The following is an 18,724-nucleotide window of genomic DNA, read 5'->3' on the forward strand; positions in this document are numbered from 1 at the left end:
CCGTCACATTTGCCGCACAAACAAACGACGATAAACAATAAATTCGTAAAGGCGCGTGACCGTCAATCAAATCGAATTTACTTTTTACATGCACACTTTTAATTACATGTATTGTATGTATATAATAAATTTACATATGTAAATATATAGCGAGTTAATTATTCAGTAAAAATATAATAAAAGCAAATTTGAAAGAAAAAAATTGCTAAGGTCATCAATGACGAATTGATTGCTTTTGTTTTCCAAGATTAAGTTCATGGCTGCACTTTTCAAATAAAGAAAAAGAGAAGACAATATATAAAAACCAATTTGTTTGGCAATCAAAAATCGCTAATTACGTCTTTATAGTAAAATTAATTATACAAAATAAAATCTATAAAGTAAAATCAATTTAAAAATATGCAAAAATATATATCAAATGACTCTTTCGTTGCTTAAGCTAATTATTTATACATGTAGTTAGAGATTACGCCTAGAAACACACATACGTCGAATAAAAATTATAAGTAACGCTACGCTTGGTCCATACGTCAATTGTCTGTTCAACATATTGGTCCGCACGCATCAGTAGCTGTCAATCAAGTTTCGCATTGCTGCTCTTCAACTTCGGACACAATCGCTGCCATCGTCGTGCATTCGCTTAGCAATTGTGACATTTCACCAGCCCGACTTCGTCGCAATTCATGCATTTCAGTGCCACAAACTCGGCCGTGAAGTGATTTCGATGCACCGATTTTTTTGAGCCATTACACGAGGGGCATGGCAGTAGGCGGTAGCCGCCGCATGTTTGACACGTGAATGTCGTGGCAATTGACTGTAAAACAAAAAATTGGAATTAATAATTAAAATTTCATTCAAATATATACTTAAAATAAAAATAAAAACCATCAAGTGCAATGTGTTATTCAGTAACAGTAACAAATAATAAAAAAATAAGAAAAAATTAAATTAAAAAAATTAAAACAAAATCTTTCAAAAAAAAAATTAAAGTAAATTTTTCACTAACAATAATAAATATTAAAAAAAAAAACAAAAAAATTATAAAATACAAAATATTTCAAAAAAACTATAAATAAAAAAAAATATTTAAAATAAAAAATTAATTATAAAAAAATTTACTTGAAATAAATAAATGAAAACTCAAATATAAAAAAAGCAAATTAAATGTAAGATATTAAAAATCATAAAAAAGTACTTCAGTGAAAGTCAACAATTAATCACATTTAAAAAACATAATTACAAATAAAATTGTAAAAAAAAAATATAAATAAAAATACAGTAATAAATGAAAAAACGAAATCCTTAAAATATAAATGTAAAAATTTATCAAAAATTAATCAAACTCAAAAAATATAAAATAATTAAAAATAATATTAAACAAAATCGTAAAAAGATTAAAAAAACACATAAAAAAAATAACAAAATTCTTAAATAAAATTTCTATGAAAAAATATTAAAATAAACAACAAAATAAATAAAAATAATTGAAAAATATTGAAATAAAAAAAAACAGTAAAAGATAACAAAATAAATTAATAATTTCAAAAATAAAAACAAAAAAAATGTAGAATTAATTGTTACAAACAATCATGATTTAAGCACTAATTACTAAATTACAAAAAAAAAAAATGATATAAAATGTAGAAATAAGAAAATATTAAATGTAGTCCGAATTAAATCAAATCTATATATATATATATATATATATATAAGAAAGTCGTGTTAGTTACACCATTTATAACTCAAGAACGGCTATACCGATTTAACTGAAAATTGGTGGGGAGGTAGCCTAGAACCAGGGTAAGGACATAGGATTCTTTTTATCTGTTTATGTTAAAATTCAATACAATTCATAACTACAAAAATTATATTTTAAATCATAAGCATTTGTTCAAAATTCATGTAATAATCATTTGAAAATGATTGGTCCACCAAAAATGCTATATCTTTTTAACTAATAGTCATAATCTTAATAATCGAGGTCATATAAATGGTATTAGTAGTACTAACTATGTACCAGCCACTGTAAAACGTGGACGGATCCTCAAGTAAATTATAAAAAGTAAGAAAATTACAAAGTTTTTAAAAAATTGTAAAAGTAAAGAAAAAATTCTAAATAAAAAAAAGTAGATAATGAACAATATAAACTAAATTAAAACAATATAAATTAAATTTTAGAAATTAAATTTTCTCTTAAATGAAAAAAAAATATTAATTAATATAAAGTTTGGGTTTAAGAGATAATATAAAACATAAATTAAATTTAAAAAATTTAAAAACTAAAAAAAATAGTTCTTAAAAATAAAATTTACGAAAATAATAATTAATGTAAATTTTCGTGTTTATGAAATAATATAAAATATAAATTAAAGTAAAAAAAATTAAGAAAGTTAACAAAAAAATATTTCTTAAAGATTAAAAACAAAATTATATTAAAATAAAATATTAATTCATGAACATTTTCGGGTTTTGAGATAATATATAATATAAATTAAATTAAAAAACTAAAAAAATAAATTACAAATTTTCGGGCTTATGAGATGATTTACAATATAAGTTAAATTTAAAAAATATTAAAAAAATTAACAAATTAAAGAAAAAATATTTCTTAAAAATAAAAAAAAGTATTACAAAAATAATAATAAATATACATTTTTGAGTTTATGCATAATTACTACATATATTCATGTGCTATCAGATGGCGTAACATGACTTGTGGTCACCACCCATTACTATGTGCTTTCATTTATATCGACCATGAAATGCCACGCGTTGACAAATCAATATTTATTTGTGCGCGAAGGCATTTCCTTTGATCCAACAGCAATGTGTCATGGGCAATGCTCTGAGCCCATGTGTTGGCAGAAAGCCAAACAAACAACTCACCTTGTATGGTTTGAGCAGCTGGCGCAGTTCACCAGACTCATTCAGCCGTTCCACAGTGTCAGCATCCTGCAAACAAAAAACAAAAAGAAGTAATAATACATAAATAATTAACGTTAACACGCGCAGTTAGGCGACAAAGCTGTTGTTATACATAAATACACATGCACAAATAAAAGACTTAAGAAGGAAACTTGCTTGCAATGGTTGGCAACTCTTCGCTTGCGTGACGCTTGGCAGCTGATATTTACGTGGAAAGAAAAATAAAAATTTCCACTGCGATAAATACTATGGAAAATTATGTTATCTACGCCAAATATTGACAACATATTTTTATAATTTTATTTATTTGTTTTGTTTTAATTTATCAATTTAAAACGGCATAGATAGCTATATTTATGTGCAAAAAATCACACAAATGAAGCAAACAACTTTAATAAACTGTTACTTTGCATGTACAACGTTACGCACATACACACGCGCAAACATTTGTAAATATGTATGTGCTTACATATGTACGTATGCATGTATATGTAAATGATATTTCCATTTCATTTAAAATTCTGTAGATTTATGTGCGTGAATCAATTAATGTTACGCATTTCCATAGGCTCATTAAATTACACCACACGCACCTTTCATTACGCAATCAAATAAAAAAGTGAAAAGGCAAAGAGAAATGGGAAATATTGGTGGTTTATGGGAACTTTCGCAATGTTGAATTGAGTTTCAACAAAGTCATGTAATTCCAATAGTTATTACATTTTTGCATCTCATCAACATGTACACTATTTTGTGTGAGAAAAAAATATCACAAATGTTTTGAGTAAATGATGATATTTTGATGTAATACATAGGTCGAAGAACTGGTAAGAGAAAACTAACTTCACGCGAAAACCCATTCGCCGAAATATTTTTTTTTTCATAATTGATAATTATTGATAAATAATGGTAAGTGTTTAATATACGCTTGTCTTTCTGAAGTACATAAAGTACATTCGGCGATTACGATGAATGAAATTATTCAACAAATAAGCTCCATTAAATTTTGTGTGCGGAACCAAATTTCTGTCCGTCTGTCTGTCCGTACAAGCTGTAACTTGGGTAAAAATTGAGTTATGTATCTTGATAAAACTTGGTACACATGTTCCTCGGCATCCAAGAAGGGTTAGTATTGCAGATGGAGGGAATTGGACGCTTGCAAAAGTGGTAGTGGCCCCACCCTCTAATAGATTTAATAAGCACAAGAATCGAGGAACTAGTAAAATTTTTATTTTTTTTTTATTTTTTTACGGACCACTATAACATATAGCTGCCATACAAACTGAACGATCGGAATCAAATGCTTGTATGAAAACTTTCACATTTGACAAGATATATTCACGAAATTTGGTATATATTATTTTCTAAGGCAACAATGTAATCTCCGAAGAAATTGATCAGATCGGTTGACTATAGCATATAGCTTCCATACAAACTGAACACATAGTTACTAACAGAAATGCACCTGTGAAGGGTATTTAGCTTCGGTGCAACCGAAGTTAACGTTTTTTCTTGTTATTTATGGAAGCTGTAACACGAAAAGAAATTCACAAACAAATGTTAAAAATGTATAGTGATTGTTCACCTAAAATTAGAACAGTAACAAAAACACATTCGAATGCGACGTTCTCAGCAAAATATGGAGCATTTTAAAAAGTATAAAGTGGATTTTGTGCATCGATTCATCACTACGAATGAGAATTGGGTCTATTACCATAATCCTGAATCAAAACAAGAGGCTAAAGAATGGTGTAAATCTAGTTGTTCGGCTTCGAAACGAGTTCATGTCCGGAAATCGGCCAAGAAGGTTATGGCATCAGTTTTTTGGGATGCGAGAGAAATTTAGTTTGTGGATTACTTGCAAACTGGTAAAACAATTAATTCTGAATATTATTGCAAACTTTTGGACCAGTTGAAGAAAAAATTCATGAAAAAAGAGCCGGTTTGCAGAAGAAAAATATCCTTTTTCATCATGACAATGCACCGTGTCACAAGAGCATTTTGACAATGTCTAAAATCCATGAATTAAAGTTCGAATTGTTGAAGTATCCACCGCATTAACCAGATTTTGCCCCCAGCGACTTCCATTTGTTTTTCATCAAATGAAGACGTCATAACGGCTGTTGAAGCATATTTTACAGACCTTCCAGATTCTCACTTCAGGAATGGGATCCACAGATTGGAGGAGGAGCAAGTGTATTAATGTTCAGCTGGGTTATACTGAATAATAAAGTGTATTTTGAATCATAAAATTGTGTTTTTCTTATCAAACGACAAAACTTATTGAACAACCTGGTATATTACATATAATTGAAACATTTAGTTGTCTCCGTATGTTTAAATTTTTTTTTTTGCATTTTTTGTTTCTTTATTCCCTTAGAATTAATGTAGAAATCCACTTTACCATTGGAAGGTTTCGAAAAAGGCCCAAAAATAATAATACCGCTCGACGTTCGGAGCGCTCGGAGTGGACACCTGGCACTTTAAACGCATTTTTCTCAAAACACACTTTTTTAAACTGGTGGACATGATTCCGGTTGAACTACTCAACCCTATGGTCCCTACTAGATTCATAATTTTTTATAAATTATTGACAATGTTATGACAAAATTTATGTAAAAAATCATGCAGAAAAATTAAAAAAAAAAACCTTAATTCCTTTTTTATTTATGAACATTTTTTCATGATTCTAGTAGGGACGATAACCATTCACGCATTTTTTAAGAATAAATTGGGTTTTTGTGTTTCGGATGATCCAGAAATCGTGTCCGAAAGTGAAAAAACGTATCTCATTCACGCAGCCATTCCTCCGACAGGTGTCATCAAAAAATTCCGAAAATTTTTTTTTATCACTTCACAATATACCTCATAATATTTGAAAAAAGTTCTGTTGTAGAATAAAAATTTCTATGAAAAAAAAAATGTAAAAAAAAAACAGGCCAGATTACCCTACTGACCCCTTAAGCAAAAATGGGTAACGATGCTTGGTTAAGAACTTACATATGTAGTATATATCATATCTCTCTACTTCGGATATATACTACTTTTTTTAAATTTATTTTTTAAAATTTAATTACTAAAATTTAAACTTATTGCGCAAAAATAAAATTTAATATGGTTATTTCAGCATTTATCTACATAAATCGAAATTAGATTTATTGCTACTCTATCTGGTTTGATGTTTTAGTCTATATTAACAGCAATAATATTTCAAATATGTAGAAATAATTATTAAATTGTTTTTTGCATAACAAAAGGTAGGCTTCTTGCAAATAAAAATATCTACAAAACTAAGTACATATGAAGTAAACAATTTGAGGTCTCGTGAGAATTACATACAGACATGACGGTATGTACATACCTATACATATGTTTGTATGTACATATATTCAGTTATGGAAAGAAATCAATTGTACAAGTAATCGGCAATTTCACTTTCCTCGTGAGTAAATTACGAGATGACGAACACTTGCTTTCGCAGACATCGATTGTTTTCGACTTTTGTTGTAACAATATACAATATATATACATATGAATGTGTGTAATTGCACAGCTACTGCTAAATATTGGCCATGATAATGGCAGTGAGAGCAACGGTATGTGCAGACAGTGCGGCAAGAGGGTAATTGCAACTCTTTTTATTAACAAAAAATACATACATACTTACACACATATGTACATGCGTGCTATGGTCAACATAACAGGTTTATAATGCACGCGCAACTGTATTTGAACGTTTTTTATGATTTCATTTATTTTTATTACATTTTTATTTTTAAACGGACTGAGCGCGCAAACCTTGCGGTACTCGCATGAATTTGCAGTGGAAATTGTAGCAGTACATTTGTTGAATTATTAATAACAGCGGGTGGTAACCACTACTTCACACGCATGCGCATGAAGCTGACAAGGTGGCGAGCGCTCAGGCGGCAAAGCAAAATAGAAAACAGTTCAATGTGAAAAAGGCAGATAATGATGCGCTAAAATTGCGCTAATGTATAATGCATTTATGCATATGTATGCATGTTTGTATGTGAATGTTTAATTTCTATGCAGCGAGTGCGTCCCTAAGACTGTACTTATGTATGTACGTATATCTCCATGGGTGTATGCATACAAAGCCCTCGCAGCCTTGAGCAATCCGAAAGGCTGTGCTCATTAATGCAAATTGCTGCACAAAAATTGAAGTGTCACCAGTAAACCCCTGTCCCACCTTCAGCGGCGACGTGCAAATATTTACCTTCCACGGCAAATATCACTGAAAATGAAAATTTCCGTTTATTTTTTATTTTTTGTTTTTTGATTTCACTTTCGAATTCATGCAGTAGAAACTCTAAAATTATTGCTTGGAAACAATGACTTAAGTAATATTTTTTCTTTTTTTTTTTTTTGAGTTTTTATGTTTTGATTTCCTTGTTGACAATCTAGTCGTTTCGCTTTGCTGAGCAGAAACAAATGTTTTTTTCTAATACTTAGTGTGCTAAACAATGAAGTGTCAGTAAATATTACTGAGCTCAGCTTCATATGGGTAATATTCGTCCGTTATTGCTGGGTGTCATATAGAGAAGAACTAATATATGTAGTTCTAAAGTAAAGAACTTTACAATTAAAAACATATTATTATTGCGTATTTTTAGCTGCTTCAAAGTTTTTCACATGTTTTTATCATACCTTAGGTATTTACATATGTAGCATTTATTGTTTACAAATGATAGAATGGAATATTATTTAAAAAAAAAAAATATTTTTCTAAGTTGGTAGCACTGTCCATAATTACGATGCCAAATATGAGCGCGATCTGTCAACCAGTTTCGTTGCAGCAGCTGCTTAAGTCGGTACACCTCAGTAGTGCGTTGCCATTTTTACAATGGATAAAATTATCGAACAAATAATTTGTTTCAAATTTTGTATTTCTAATTAAATTTCGTTTACGAAATCATTTCGAATGTTGGAAAAGGCTTACGGTATTCAGTTTTATCAAAAACACTAGCCTAGTAGTGGTACAAAGAATTCAAAAACGGTCGAGAGATCGTTGAAGACATGCCTCGTTCTGGACGACCTTCAACTTTTTCAACTGATGAAAATATTAAAAACATGAAGAATATGATGGTTAAAAACCGTCAGACAAGTGTTAGGGAGATAGCAAGAGAGCTCGACATCTCTCCAGAGTCCATTTGATTGATTTTGTAGATATTTTGCGTATGAAACGCGTTTCTGCTCGACTCGCCCCTATAAAACTGAATTTTTTTCAAAAAGAATACCTAAAACAGGTCTCTTTGGACATGCTTGATCTTGCGAATTTCGTTCCCACATTCATGGAGAGCACTTTAACTGCCGATGAAACACAAGTTTATAAAAGCATTGACAGACGGTAGCGTTAATCCTGATTAATGCAGGTAATTCAGGAATTAGTGAAGTTAACTCCGTTGGTAACTCCCAATTAATCTTCAAAATTTTAGAGAGTTAGTTGCATTTTCGTTGGCAACATTGCTAAAAATGGCTAATTGTAATCTATTGTAAATGAAAAACAAGCAAAGCTGACATCTGTTTTTTAAATTCTCAATAATAAAACAAGAATGTTTTTGTAATAAAAAATGGTTTTGTAGCAATTGGTCGGCTAACAACCGCAATGTTTATCTTCTATCCATTTCCATGGAAAATATTATAAAAATTACAATCAGCTGTTTGCGAGAGCTTCAAACTCGCATAGCTGACGTCTTTCACCTACAAGTTTGGATCTGCCGTCTGTCAAGGCTATTATTCGATAATTTGTTGCCATTTGGAAAGTAATTTTATAATGTCACTCTCATAAAAACCATTTGACAAAAAATGAGTACAGTCGATTTTTACAAGACATTCGTCATAGGCTGGAACAAGTGTAATTACTTGGCACCAGATTTGGACTAGAAGGTGGATGCATAAGAATATCCCAGTCAAGGAACAAAAATCCTCTTCTATTACCCAAAGCTGGTTGTTATAGTATCAGGGCTATAAACACTATTTGCAGACAACTATATTCTAGAGTGGCCCCAATAATTTGTTCAGATATCATTGTGATTGCTTAGATAATAGTCTATGCCAAATTTGCGTCAGATATTTTGTCAAATAAAATATTTTCCCACACAAGGGTTTGTGTTTTTTGTATGGTAGCTATATCAAAATCGGTACGATATCGGCGCTTCCGACATATGAGCAGATTCTTGGAAGAAAAGAACCTGTGCAAATTTTCTAATCGATATTTCAAAAACAGAGGGACATGGTTGCGTATATATTGAAGGAAAGACAGACGAACATTGCTAAATCGAGTTAGCTCTCATATAGGCTCCGTCTCCGACGTTGCCTTCGGAGGTATAATAAAATAAATAATAGCGCGACATTTCAAATATTTCGAAATTTAAAAAAACCATCTGAAAATTAGGCCATTCTCCATGATGGGGCATAGATTCTACAAATTATTGTACCATATATATTCTTTATAGTTCCCAACATTATAAGTTAATCAATATTTCGCCATAAAGATTGGGGTTAAGTCCATGGCGTTATGTAGTAGATGTCTCCGCGTAATAGTTCTAGATTTTTAATTAAGATTCTTTATAGTAAACATTTCTTACTCTTTGTGTTGAATAAATCGCAACATTATTGGTTAAAGATCAAAGATACTCAAGTGAGCTTAAATAATTAGTATTTGGCGGTTTCCTAAAAATATCCTGGCTTTGTTTGTGACAGCCTTTTTGTGTAATAAACCAAGTTTGATTCGGTTTTAAGTTGATTTTGTTTGATTGGGCAGTGAACATTTTTTAAATATGTGCTTTGTTAATAAAATAGATAAATTCGTGTCAATACTACCCCCAACTCCCATATTTAGCTGAAGGAATTTGCAAGTTGTAAAAGTATAAAATGTTCGGTTTCATTAAGCGATACCCTGCATTTATTTGAAATTTTCGGCTTTCAACACAATATGTTTTGCATATAATTTCATTTGTGTTTCAAGACATCATTATTTTTTAACTTCTGCTTCCCCATTTCGCTTCGTCATCAATAATCCCTAATCCTTGCTTTTTACTTGCAATCAAGAAATTAAATCTGTAAGTATATACCAATACCACATTTCATAGTGTCTTATCATATATGTACATATGTACATTTTATGAGGAATATTTCGCAAACTCGTTTCTTAGACTCAATAATATTTTTTGCGACGTCCAACTAATCGTCAGAAAGTGTTGTTTTATTAGCGTCTATAAACTTATTTTTATGATCGATTTTCATTGTGCAACTTTGTATGCTTCCAAGAGTGTGTCGAAAACAAGATAATGCTTGAATAAGTGAAATAAACAATACTGAAAAGCCACAACAATACTCGAAAGTCGAGAGCAGGTTGAGAAGCGTGTCTATGCGAAAGGATGTCAAGTGGTCGCAACGCATTTTCAGCTTGATACAAAACGCTTAGTTATTGCGAAGAACTAAAAAAAAATAAAACAAATAAAATGCGAAAAAATGAAAATTTGCAGCAACAACAATATGTAAGTGTGGTAAGATCGGACACTGACAGCTCGCTGCTGCAACATTGACTCGCTACAATGCATAATGATTCACTGTGTGCTAGTGTTTATATAGTATGTGTGTGTGTGTCATAACTGCGCATGCCTACTTGTTTAATTTGTCCGAGACTAAATACCATAAATATCTGCTGTTGCAATAATAACAAACACTGCAGTTGCAGCTGCAGATTTAATGGTTGTTTACGAATTCTCTTCTTCTGGCATTTCTTGCTAGTTATTTTTCATTGGTGACTGGCGCAACAAAAGAATCGCATCAGCACGCAATGAGGTGTTAGAAATAATTGTGCAAAAATGAGGTTTTCGCAATTTACGCTTTTGAAAATGCAATGGAAATTGCAATCCCTTAGACAGTCTATTAGTTCCATATCCGTACCAATGTATAGTTGTATGACTTGTAAAGAATATGAGTGATTTATTTGTTTTGCGACGAGGTTTATGATAGTCAATTGGCAGACACTTGATACGCCTTTAAGTACGTACTTTAAAATGACAATAACTGTACATAAGTCTTCGATTTTGAAAGTGCAAGCTAAATCGTAAAGCATTTTTTAAATAGCGAATCCAGCAAGATGCTGGTATAAATTAATTTGGCTAGTCTACAAGAATTTAATAGCAAGGGGCTATAACACCTTGTTAAGCTAGTAGCCCACTTCTTGTATGGAAAAGAAGTTTTTAATTTCAACTTTTGAACAAGATAGCATCAAATGACTGCAATAAACGTATGAATTTATAAGTAAAAATCCGTATTTGTTAAAGTAAATCGAATTCGAAAATTGTTTGTACTAAATTATCTTATGATAATGGTAAATGCGTTTCTAATTTCATTGATGTTTTGTACTTTATTACCCAATATATCCACATTAAAGCCATTTGTACAGACGGATATCCTCGTTATCAGTAGGGGGGAAAATGTCTAATTTAGGTATTAACTTCCATAACGTAATCTTTTTCACCTAATCTCATAAAGGTATCTCGGATTATTGATCCTTAATGTTCTAATGCCAAACTAGTTAGGGGTTATATCCACCATCCACTTGAAAGTCAGAAAAAGAGTTTGATAAACTTCACAAAAAAGTTCAAGGTTACCCTTAGCAGTAAGACTGAGTGGAATAATTTTATTCTCAAGTTACTGCTTAGGGATAGCACAATCCAAGTAGTACTCCGATGGCTTGAAAATATCGGAGGGAATTGGTACAGGAGTCGCAGGCCTACGCACCAAACACGCCATACCTGTGGAAAGTTTTCCGAGCATTTTTCAAGCAGAAGTCTTTACCTTAAGTCGGTACGTAGAGTTAAACCTCCAACGCAATTATCGCAACGAACGTATAACCATACTTAGCGACAGTCAAGCGGCACTTAAGGGGGGAGCCTGCTTTAGAGGCTTGAAAAATTCGTTTTCTTTGAGGATTTTTTTTGGAGGGAAATATATAGGTGATTAAAGCCAAATTTATAGGGTTTATAGTCATATATTAAAACATCATTCACAAATTTTTTGGATACGAAATCTTTGACATTCTGTCTTTGGGAAGCAATTGTCCGATGCATCTCGCATGTGCTTTTGTCGGACGGCGGGCAGGATGCAGGTCGCAATTTCTATTGGAAACAAAAAATTTAAAGAGATTCATATTTTCTAATAATTTATCTTCTAGTTAAACTAAAAAAATTCCAAAAAAAAGTTTAAAATTTTACAAATTTAAAAAAATTTGAAAAAAAGTAGTTTTTGATTAAAAAAATTTTACTTTATGTTGTTTAAAAATATGTTCAAACTTAACTTTTTTTAGTTTTTTTTAGTTTAAATAGAAGATAATTTAATGCCAAAGATAATAAACATTGCCTCAATTCCATAGGACGTTTAGTCTTTTTTCTATCCTGCCCGTCAATTAAGAAAAATCGTAAAAATGAAAAACCGAGAAATCGCGCGTCAAAGTTTTCGCTTTCTGCTCAATCGCTCATATATCTGCTAGACGCTCGATCACTATTTCCTTTCTAGCTTCGACAACATTTCGAATTCTTATCTAAAACTTTGGGGACATATCCTTAGATTATTTTTAAAGAAATTTAACCAAAAAAAAATCGATTTTTGAAGCTTCTAAAGCAGGCTACCCCCTTAAAGAAATCTTTGCCTACGAGATCATAACGCTGCCGGTGAAGCAGTATAAATAACGGCTGAATAGTCTAACGGAACGTAACCAACTACACCTCATTAGCACCTACTAATATGGTAGGACCTGAACCCTTCGCAGGGGAAAAGGAGTAGGCATAGTGAGGTATTGGCAACAACTCAAACGCATGCCAAATTGCTAAAGGGGGGTTATAACCTCAACAAGTTTAAATATGTAATCAATCTTCCTAGGGACAAACTCAGGTTTACTTGTTGCGTTCTACACTGGCCACTGTAAGCTCAAGAAACACTTATGTATATAACATGGGCCTAAAGCTCCAGAACAACTACTAATTGACTGCTAGCAGTCTGCAGACGCAAGATAAAGGCCAAGGCCCTTGGATCCATGTTTTCAAATAGGGATCGATATCCAAATATGCTGGGGCTAGGTGGGTCGTTGCGTTTATTCGGGTCTAAGATGCCTCCGAAGGCCTGATAGATTTTGTTAAAATCTTTTTCATGCAGAAATACAATCAGCGGTTTGCCATTGCCTGTCAAATGTCGCATTCAAAGAAATATGTTCCCTGCTATAGTGCTGCTTCATAGTAGTAATGACTCATTACTAATCATTACTAATGAGGCCCTATAAATTATAGGCTATAATCACTGCCCTAAAACGGTTGCCAATTGTACTCAATTTAAAGCCTTTTCGCGAAGAATTCCAAACTTTCCGAAACTATCTCAGCTCAAAGCATTATTACTAACTCTCTGACAATGGGTGCTTGTTGTGCATTGAAAAAATACGAGAATTCAAAACAATTAGCAAACCACGTAGGTTAGCTAGCTCAAATCAAGTTATTTAGTGTTGCAATGGAAATAATGCAATAAAATCGTATTGTTAACGTAAATGTAGTACCTAAAGGGTGATTCATGAAGAGTTATTTCAATGAACGAAAGAAGAAAAACGTTAGCTCTGATCAAATGACAACTATATGCTAGCGGATAGCGATGGTTCTGACAAAACAGCGGCTTCTTGGGAAGAAAATAACGTGTGCAAAATTTCAGAGCGGAATCTCAAAACTGACGAACTGGTTCGCGTATATACAGACAGATGGACATAGCTCAGTTCATTGAGTTCGTCACGTTAGCATAAGATCTATTTCGTTGGTTTTTCCTTCAGCAGATAAATAGTCCAGTCAAACACCACAGCCTTGAAAGTTTTCTTTGCGTTTCCTTTCATGGGGTCTCAGGACGATACTCAGCTCAGGTTTGGCATGATCCACTTATAACTTTAACTCTCGAAGGCATGTTGCGTGTTGAAAAACTTAGGTGGTATCATACGCTATAGAATTTCTGTGGAGTCACCCTGTATATACAACATTTTTAAGTCCATAGAAATTCATAAATGAGTTTGGCTACATGTTGACACATGTCAGACAAGTCTGCCAACAACTCTTTGAAGACAAAAGAGCGCGACAAATACGACCAGCGTTCCCTTGCAGATAATTACAGCAGCGCGCCTTGCTGCGACACACGTTTTGGCCTTGCATGTGCGGCAAAGGAGGACGCTGCATAAGCGGGGGAGGAGTGATGTGCAGCAGCCACTTCGTGACTTATTCACCTTTATGGTTTTACTTTTGTCTTCATTCAAACGTCAGCTTCAACTGAGGCAGCAATTTTTTAAGGTTGTTATTGTACGGCTTATTACTACTGAACAACCGTTACCATGCTTGCTGGAAGAAAATGCTTGCAAGCAAAAAACTACAAGTATATTATTGCAACATCTGTAACAACATAAAAAAAGAAAATCCACAACAATATTTGGCCCTTTGCTGGCAAATGTTTACCACGAAAATGTCAAATGCAACGCTGCGCATCAAAATTGTGGAGTTGCAAGTTGTCAGCGCGGAAATTTTATTATAATTTATTATTGCAACGTGCCCCAACTTCTGTGACAAATGTCCGGACAATGCATATGTATGTATAGCGACATATAAGAACGTGACTTTTGGAAGCCGTTTGTTTTATTTAAATCTTCATACCTCCAACAGGGTATACGACTTATTTACAGCTTGCATAAGTAAGGTATTAAGTTTGACACAAATTTTGTAACACCTAGTAGGAAGCATCGCCAAATCTATGAAATATATATATACATATATGTATGTATACATATATATACTTAAACGATCCGCGTGATGAGCTGAGTTGTTTTAGTTATGTCTGTCTATTTGTGTGTTTGCCCGTCCCTAAGTTTTTGAGATATCGATATGAGACTTTGCACATAGTCTTTTATCTCCACGAAGCTACTCATTTATCGAAAATTGTCGGACCATTGTAACATATGCTGCCATGCAAAGTGAACGTTCCTAAGCTTGTTTTCTTGCGAAGGGTATAATAGTTTCGGTGCAACCGAAGATAACGTGTTTTCTTGTTCTATTTAATTTTTTTTTAATTTTAATTTTTTATGTATACTTACACCAATGTGTTGGCCTTCCACAAAGAGTTGAGGTACTTTTATCGCTTCCGAGTGCATTCGCTCCTTTATCTCTTGCTGATACTCGATGCTCATGAAGACATCTCGTTCTTCGAATTTCACAAGCAGCGTACGCAATATCTGCTTGACATTCGCACATTTGGCATATGTGTCACGTATAATACCCATACTCGTGGTGTAGAGCACCACCTTGCCGGCATCCTTTTCCTTGAAGTTCTGTAAAAATATAAAAAAAGAAAAATTAGTAAACTAAGTAGTTAATATGAGCACTATTTGTCTATATTTATATAGCTGTTGTATTAAACAAATATTATAGGTAAAGGAACTATGTAAGTATGGTGACATACTAAAATGTTGAGAATCATTTTACTGGCATATGTATAACACTGTGGAGCATTTTTGGGATTATTGTCTGGTGGGTGAGAAATTCCATGTCAGGGTGATGGTACTAGGTCAGTATATTAAAACCCTCAAAGGGTTTGGCGTTCGTATGTGTCAGTTTTTTTATGACCTTTTAAATTTTTTCCTTATCTTGATGTTTTTTCGCTTAGTTGTAACATTTTGGCAAAAACGTAGTTTAACATAACTCACGAACCACTATTATCTATTTTTCCAATCCATTAGACGGTTGTAGCAGCTTTCACACACTATATTTGGTACCCAATTTTCGTTCACTATAACATAAGAAAATATTTAAAAGGTCAAAAAAAAAACTGACACATACGAACGCCAAACCCTTTGAGGGTTTTACTATACTGACCTAGTACAATCACCCTGACTTGGAACTTCTCACCCCCCAGATTAGCTGTTGTACTGTGTAATTAATTAGACAGTTTTGTCAGGTTTTGGGAGTTTATGGTATCATATTCTATTCGAATATCTCGATTCTTCTTTTTTAATTTTTAGTTTAACATTTTCAAACGACAATTTAGTAGCGAGAGAAACACTTCACACAAACAGTCTTAAAAATTTCATTATATCCGTAGTATTCTCTTTGTTTAACTTGTATATTTTCGTCGAAATTGCAGTTGAAATCAATTGTTTTTCTAATGTTATATTCCTTATGGTAGAATACTACATTCGCATATTTCAACCTGTTTGCGCAAATTTTCGATGACCGTATGTTGTATTTCGGATAGATTTTGGCTATATGCACTACAAGCTTCTCGAGCGTTTATGGTTGATTGAATCTTTAACATACCCACAGAGAAAATAATCTAGAGACGTTAAATAGCATGATATTGGTGGCAATTTCTCGAAATTTAGGGGATACATGGATTTCCTCGGGTAAAAAACAGCCTTTTTCAATTTTTTTTTCTCATATAAAAATGAAATATTTTATTCGAATTTTTTATTGTTACAAACATACATATTGTTACAAACAGAAAAAAAAAATTTAAACTCGCTCATTGCGACACCCTTTCCATAAGGAATTAAAATTTTGCGATTTTTTTTTTTTTTTAAATAGTTGTAATCAAAAAAAATCCTTCGACCATGTCTTTAAGAATTGTATCTCAAAGACCTGTGTAAAATTTCATGAAGATCGGTTAAGTAGTTCTCGAGAAATCTTGCCAACCAACTTCAAAAACCCTGTATCGATAAAAACGCGTTTAAAGACGGCGCCCTTAGCCTAGGTAGTCTCGAGCGCACAAGTTCTCAAGGCTGTATCTCCGAAACTATTACTCAGATCAACTTGAAAATTTAGGAAAATATTCTATAGGTATTGTAGAATTTAATAAGGCAATAAAAAATTTGATGTTTTAAAACCCCTAAAACCATGAAACCTCTTAACGAGTCGCCAAACTTTGCACGCAATGGGTTCATGCACAGACGTGAAACATCAGGCGGTGCACGGTCTTGTTGGAAATAAAGATCGTCCGAGTCGTTTTTATCAAATTTCGGAAAGAAAGATAACGGCCGATGATGCAGCCATACCACAATCCACACTAAGCGGTCAATATTTGAATGCCATTTAATATGCGTTATATGAGTATGTGCTGCAGCTAGCTTTAATCAATTTAGAAATAAAATAAAGTTTAAACTGCATTCTTCTATTGGCGCCCACAAATTTGGCTGACTTAATTAATTTTTATTTTAATTAGCAAATTTTTTTGGACAAAATTGGTATGCACGTAGCTAAATAAATGGGCGGCCAAGGCCATCTTTCGTAACAAATCAACAACTGCCCACTAAAAATAGCGCAAAGCAACATTTTCCATTTCTTCATTAAAAATATATGAAATGTATGTTTGTATGTGTGCTTGCTTTTGGATTGGCCTGCCGATGCCACTTCTGCGCAATACCTGTGCTACTATGTATGCGTTTGGCTGCAATTATTTTTAATTAAATTTGCAAATTCTCTATGCAATGGCATGCGTTCACCTAAAAGTGCCAGCGGCAAGCGGCCAGCGTCGATGCACCGCTGGCAACAAACTTCTCTTTAAGTTGCGGCAAATGCGCTCAGCAATGTTTGTTCCTTGTGCGTGATCACAGTAAATTGACTGCTAATATCTTTTGTGTTGCTGTACAACAATTTTTTTTACACTTTTTTTACATTTTTTATTGCAAATTATGTGAACCTGTGCGCACTTCCATCGCCTTTGCATGTGTGGAGTGCTCTTGCCATTTTCAACTAATATGTTGTTGCGCTGTAAACAACAACAACAATAATACATTGACATTAAGGAGTAAATAGTTGTAGTGGCAGTTCAAAGTGGCGCAGAGTCTAGTTGATGAGCGCATCTGGTTTGCACCGGTGCAAGTTAGCTACACACACATATGCGCACACACACACACATGAACTGCTCATTTGGTTTCCAGTTGATCCTGTTTGCATTCGTTATTAGTTTGTGTTTGTTGTTGCATGTCGTGCGCCTTTGTGGCGTAGCCGGTGCACGCATACCGGTTGCGAATCAAGATCATGGCTGCTATGACTGCAACAACAACGCACATGCACAGCCAGGCGCATGCTAACGGTTTTTTTTTGCTAAAATATGAATTTGCTTTTCGTGAAAAGCGCAGCCAAGGTCTAGTTTGAATTTGTTCCTACAATTTTATTTTGTGGTCGGCTAGCGCAATCTCATTTCTCGCACTGGTTTCATGTACGAAAATATATTTTTAGATTTTTTTTCTTCTGTTTTTTTGGGTCTTTGGAATTTGGTTTGTGGTGAAAATGCCTACATATGCCATATGTATATATGTATGTACTCATTTATTTGTAGTTTTTGTGGTTTGTTAAATATGTGACATTCCATTAGCTATTGTAGGTCAATTTCGAATTTTCTTGGGCGGATTTTATAACTTATAGAGGATATGTAGATATGAATTATGGGGAGTTGTTAATGTGAAAAGTTTATAGTATAAGTTTACAATAACTTTCAGAGGCATATTTATGTTTGTGAACCAAAAAATAATAATAAAGCAAAAAAGGAAGCATAATTAAATAAAAATTGCCATTTTCGGTAAGTCAAAATCTGAATAGTGCGTGAAAAAACTGTTTAAAAATTAAGATTATCCGGAGTTTTTGTGAAAATTTAAAAATAACGCTGAGATTCATATTATTTAACAGAAATTTTTAGTTTTTATGTTAAAATTTTATTGGTACTCATTTAGCATGGTCGAGAAAAAGAATTGAACGCC

General features: G+C 32.9%; 1 protein-coding gene across 1 annotated transcript in view; it reads right to left on the reverse strand.

Annotated features, from left to right (window-relative positions):
• Positions 1–421: 421 nt before the first annotated feature.
• Positions 422–18,724, reverse strand: part of LOC120775839 (uncharacterized protein DDB_G0283357-like) — an 83,883-nt gene continuing 65,580 nt past the window's right edge. The window contains exons 2-4 of the mRNA XM_040106208.1: positions 15,068–15,301; positions 2,887–2,952; positions 422–814 (exon numbers count right to left, since the gene is read on the reverse strand). Of these exons, the coding sequence (XP_039962142.1) occupies positions 641–814; positions 2,887–2,952; positions 15,068–15,301 (474 nt within the window). The 3' untranslated portion in view covers positions 422–640. The remainder of the gene's footprint in view (positions 815–2,886; positions 2,953–15,067; positions 15,302–18,724) is intronic.

Source organism: Bactrocera tryoni, chromosome 4, assembly GCF_016617805.1.
Source record: "Bactrocera tryoni isolate S06 chromosome 4, CSIRO_BtryS06_freeze2, whole genome shotgun sequence".
NCBI lineage: Eukaryota > Metazoa > Arthropoda > Insecta > Diptera > Tephritidae > Bactrocera > Bactrocera tryoni.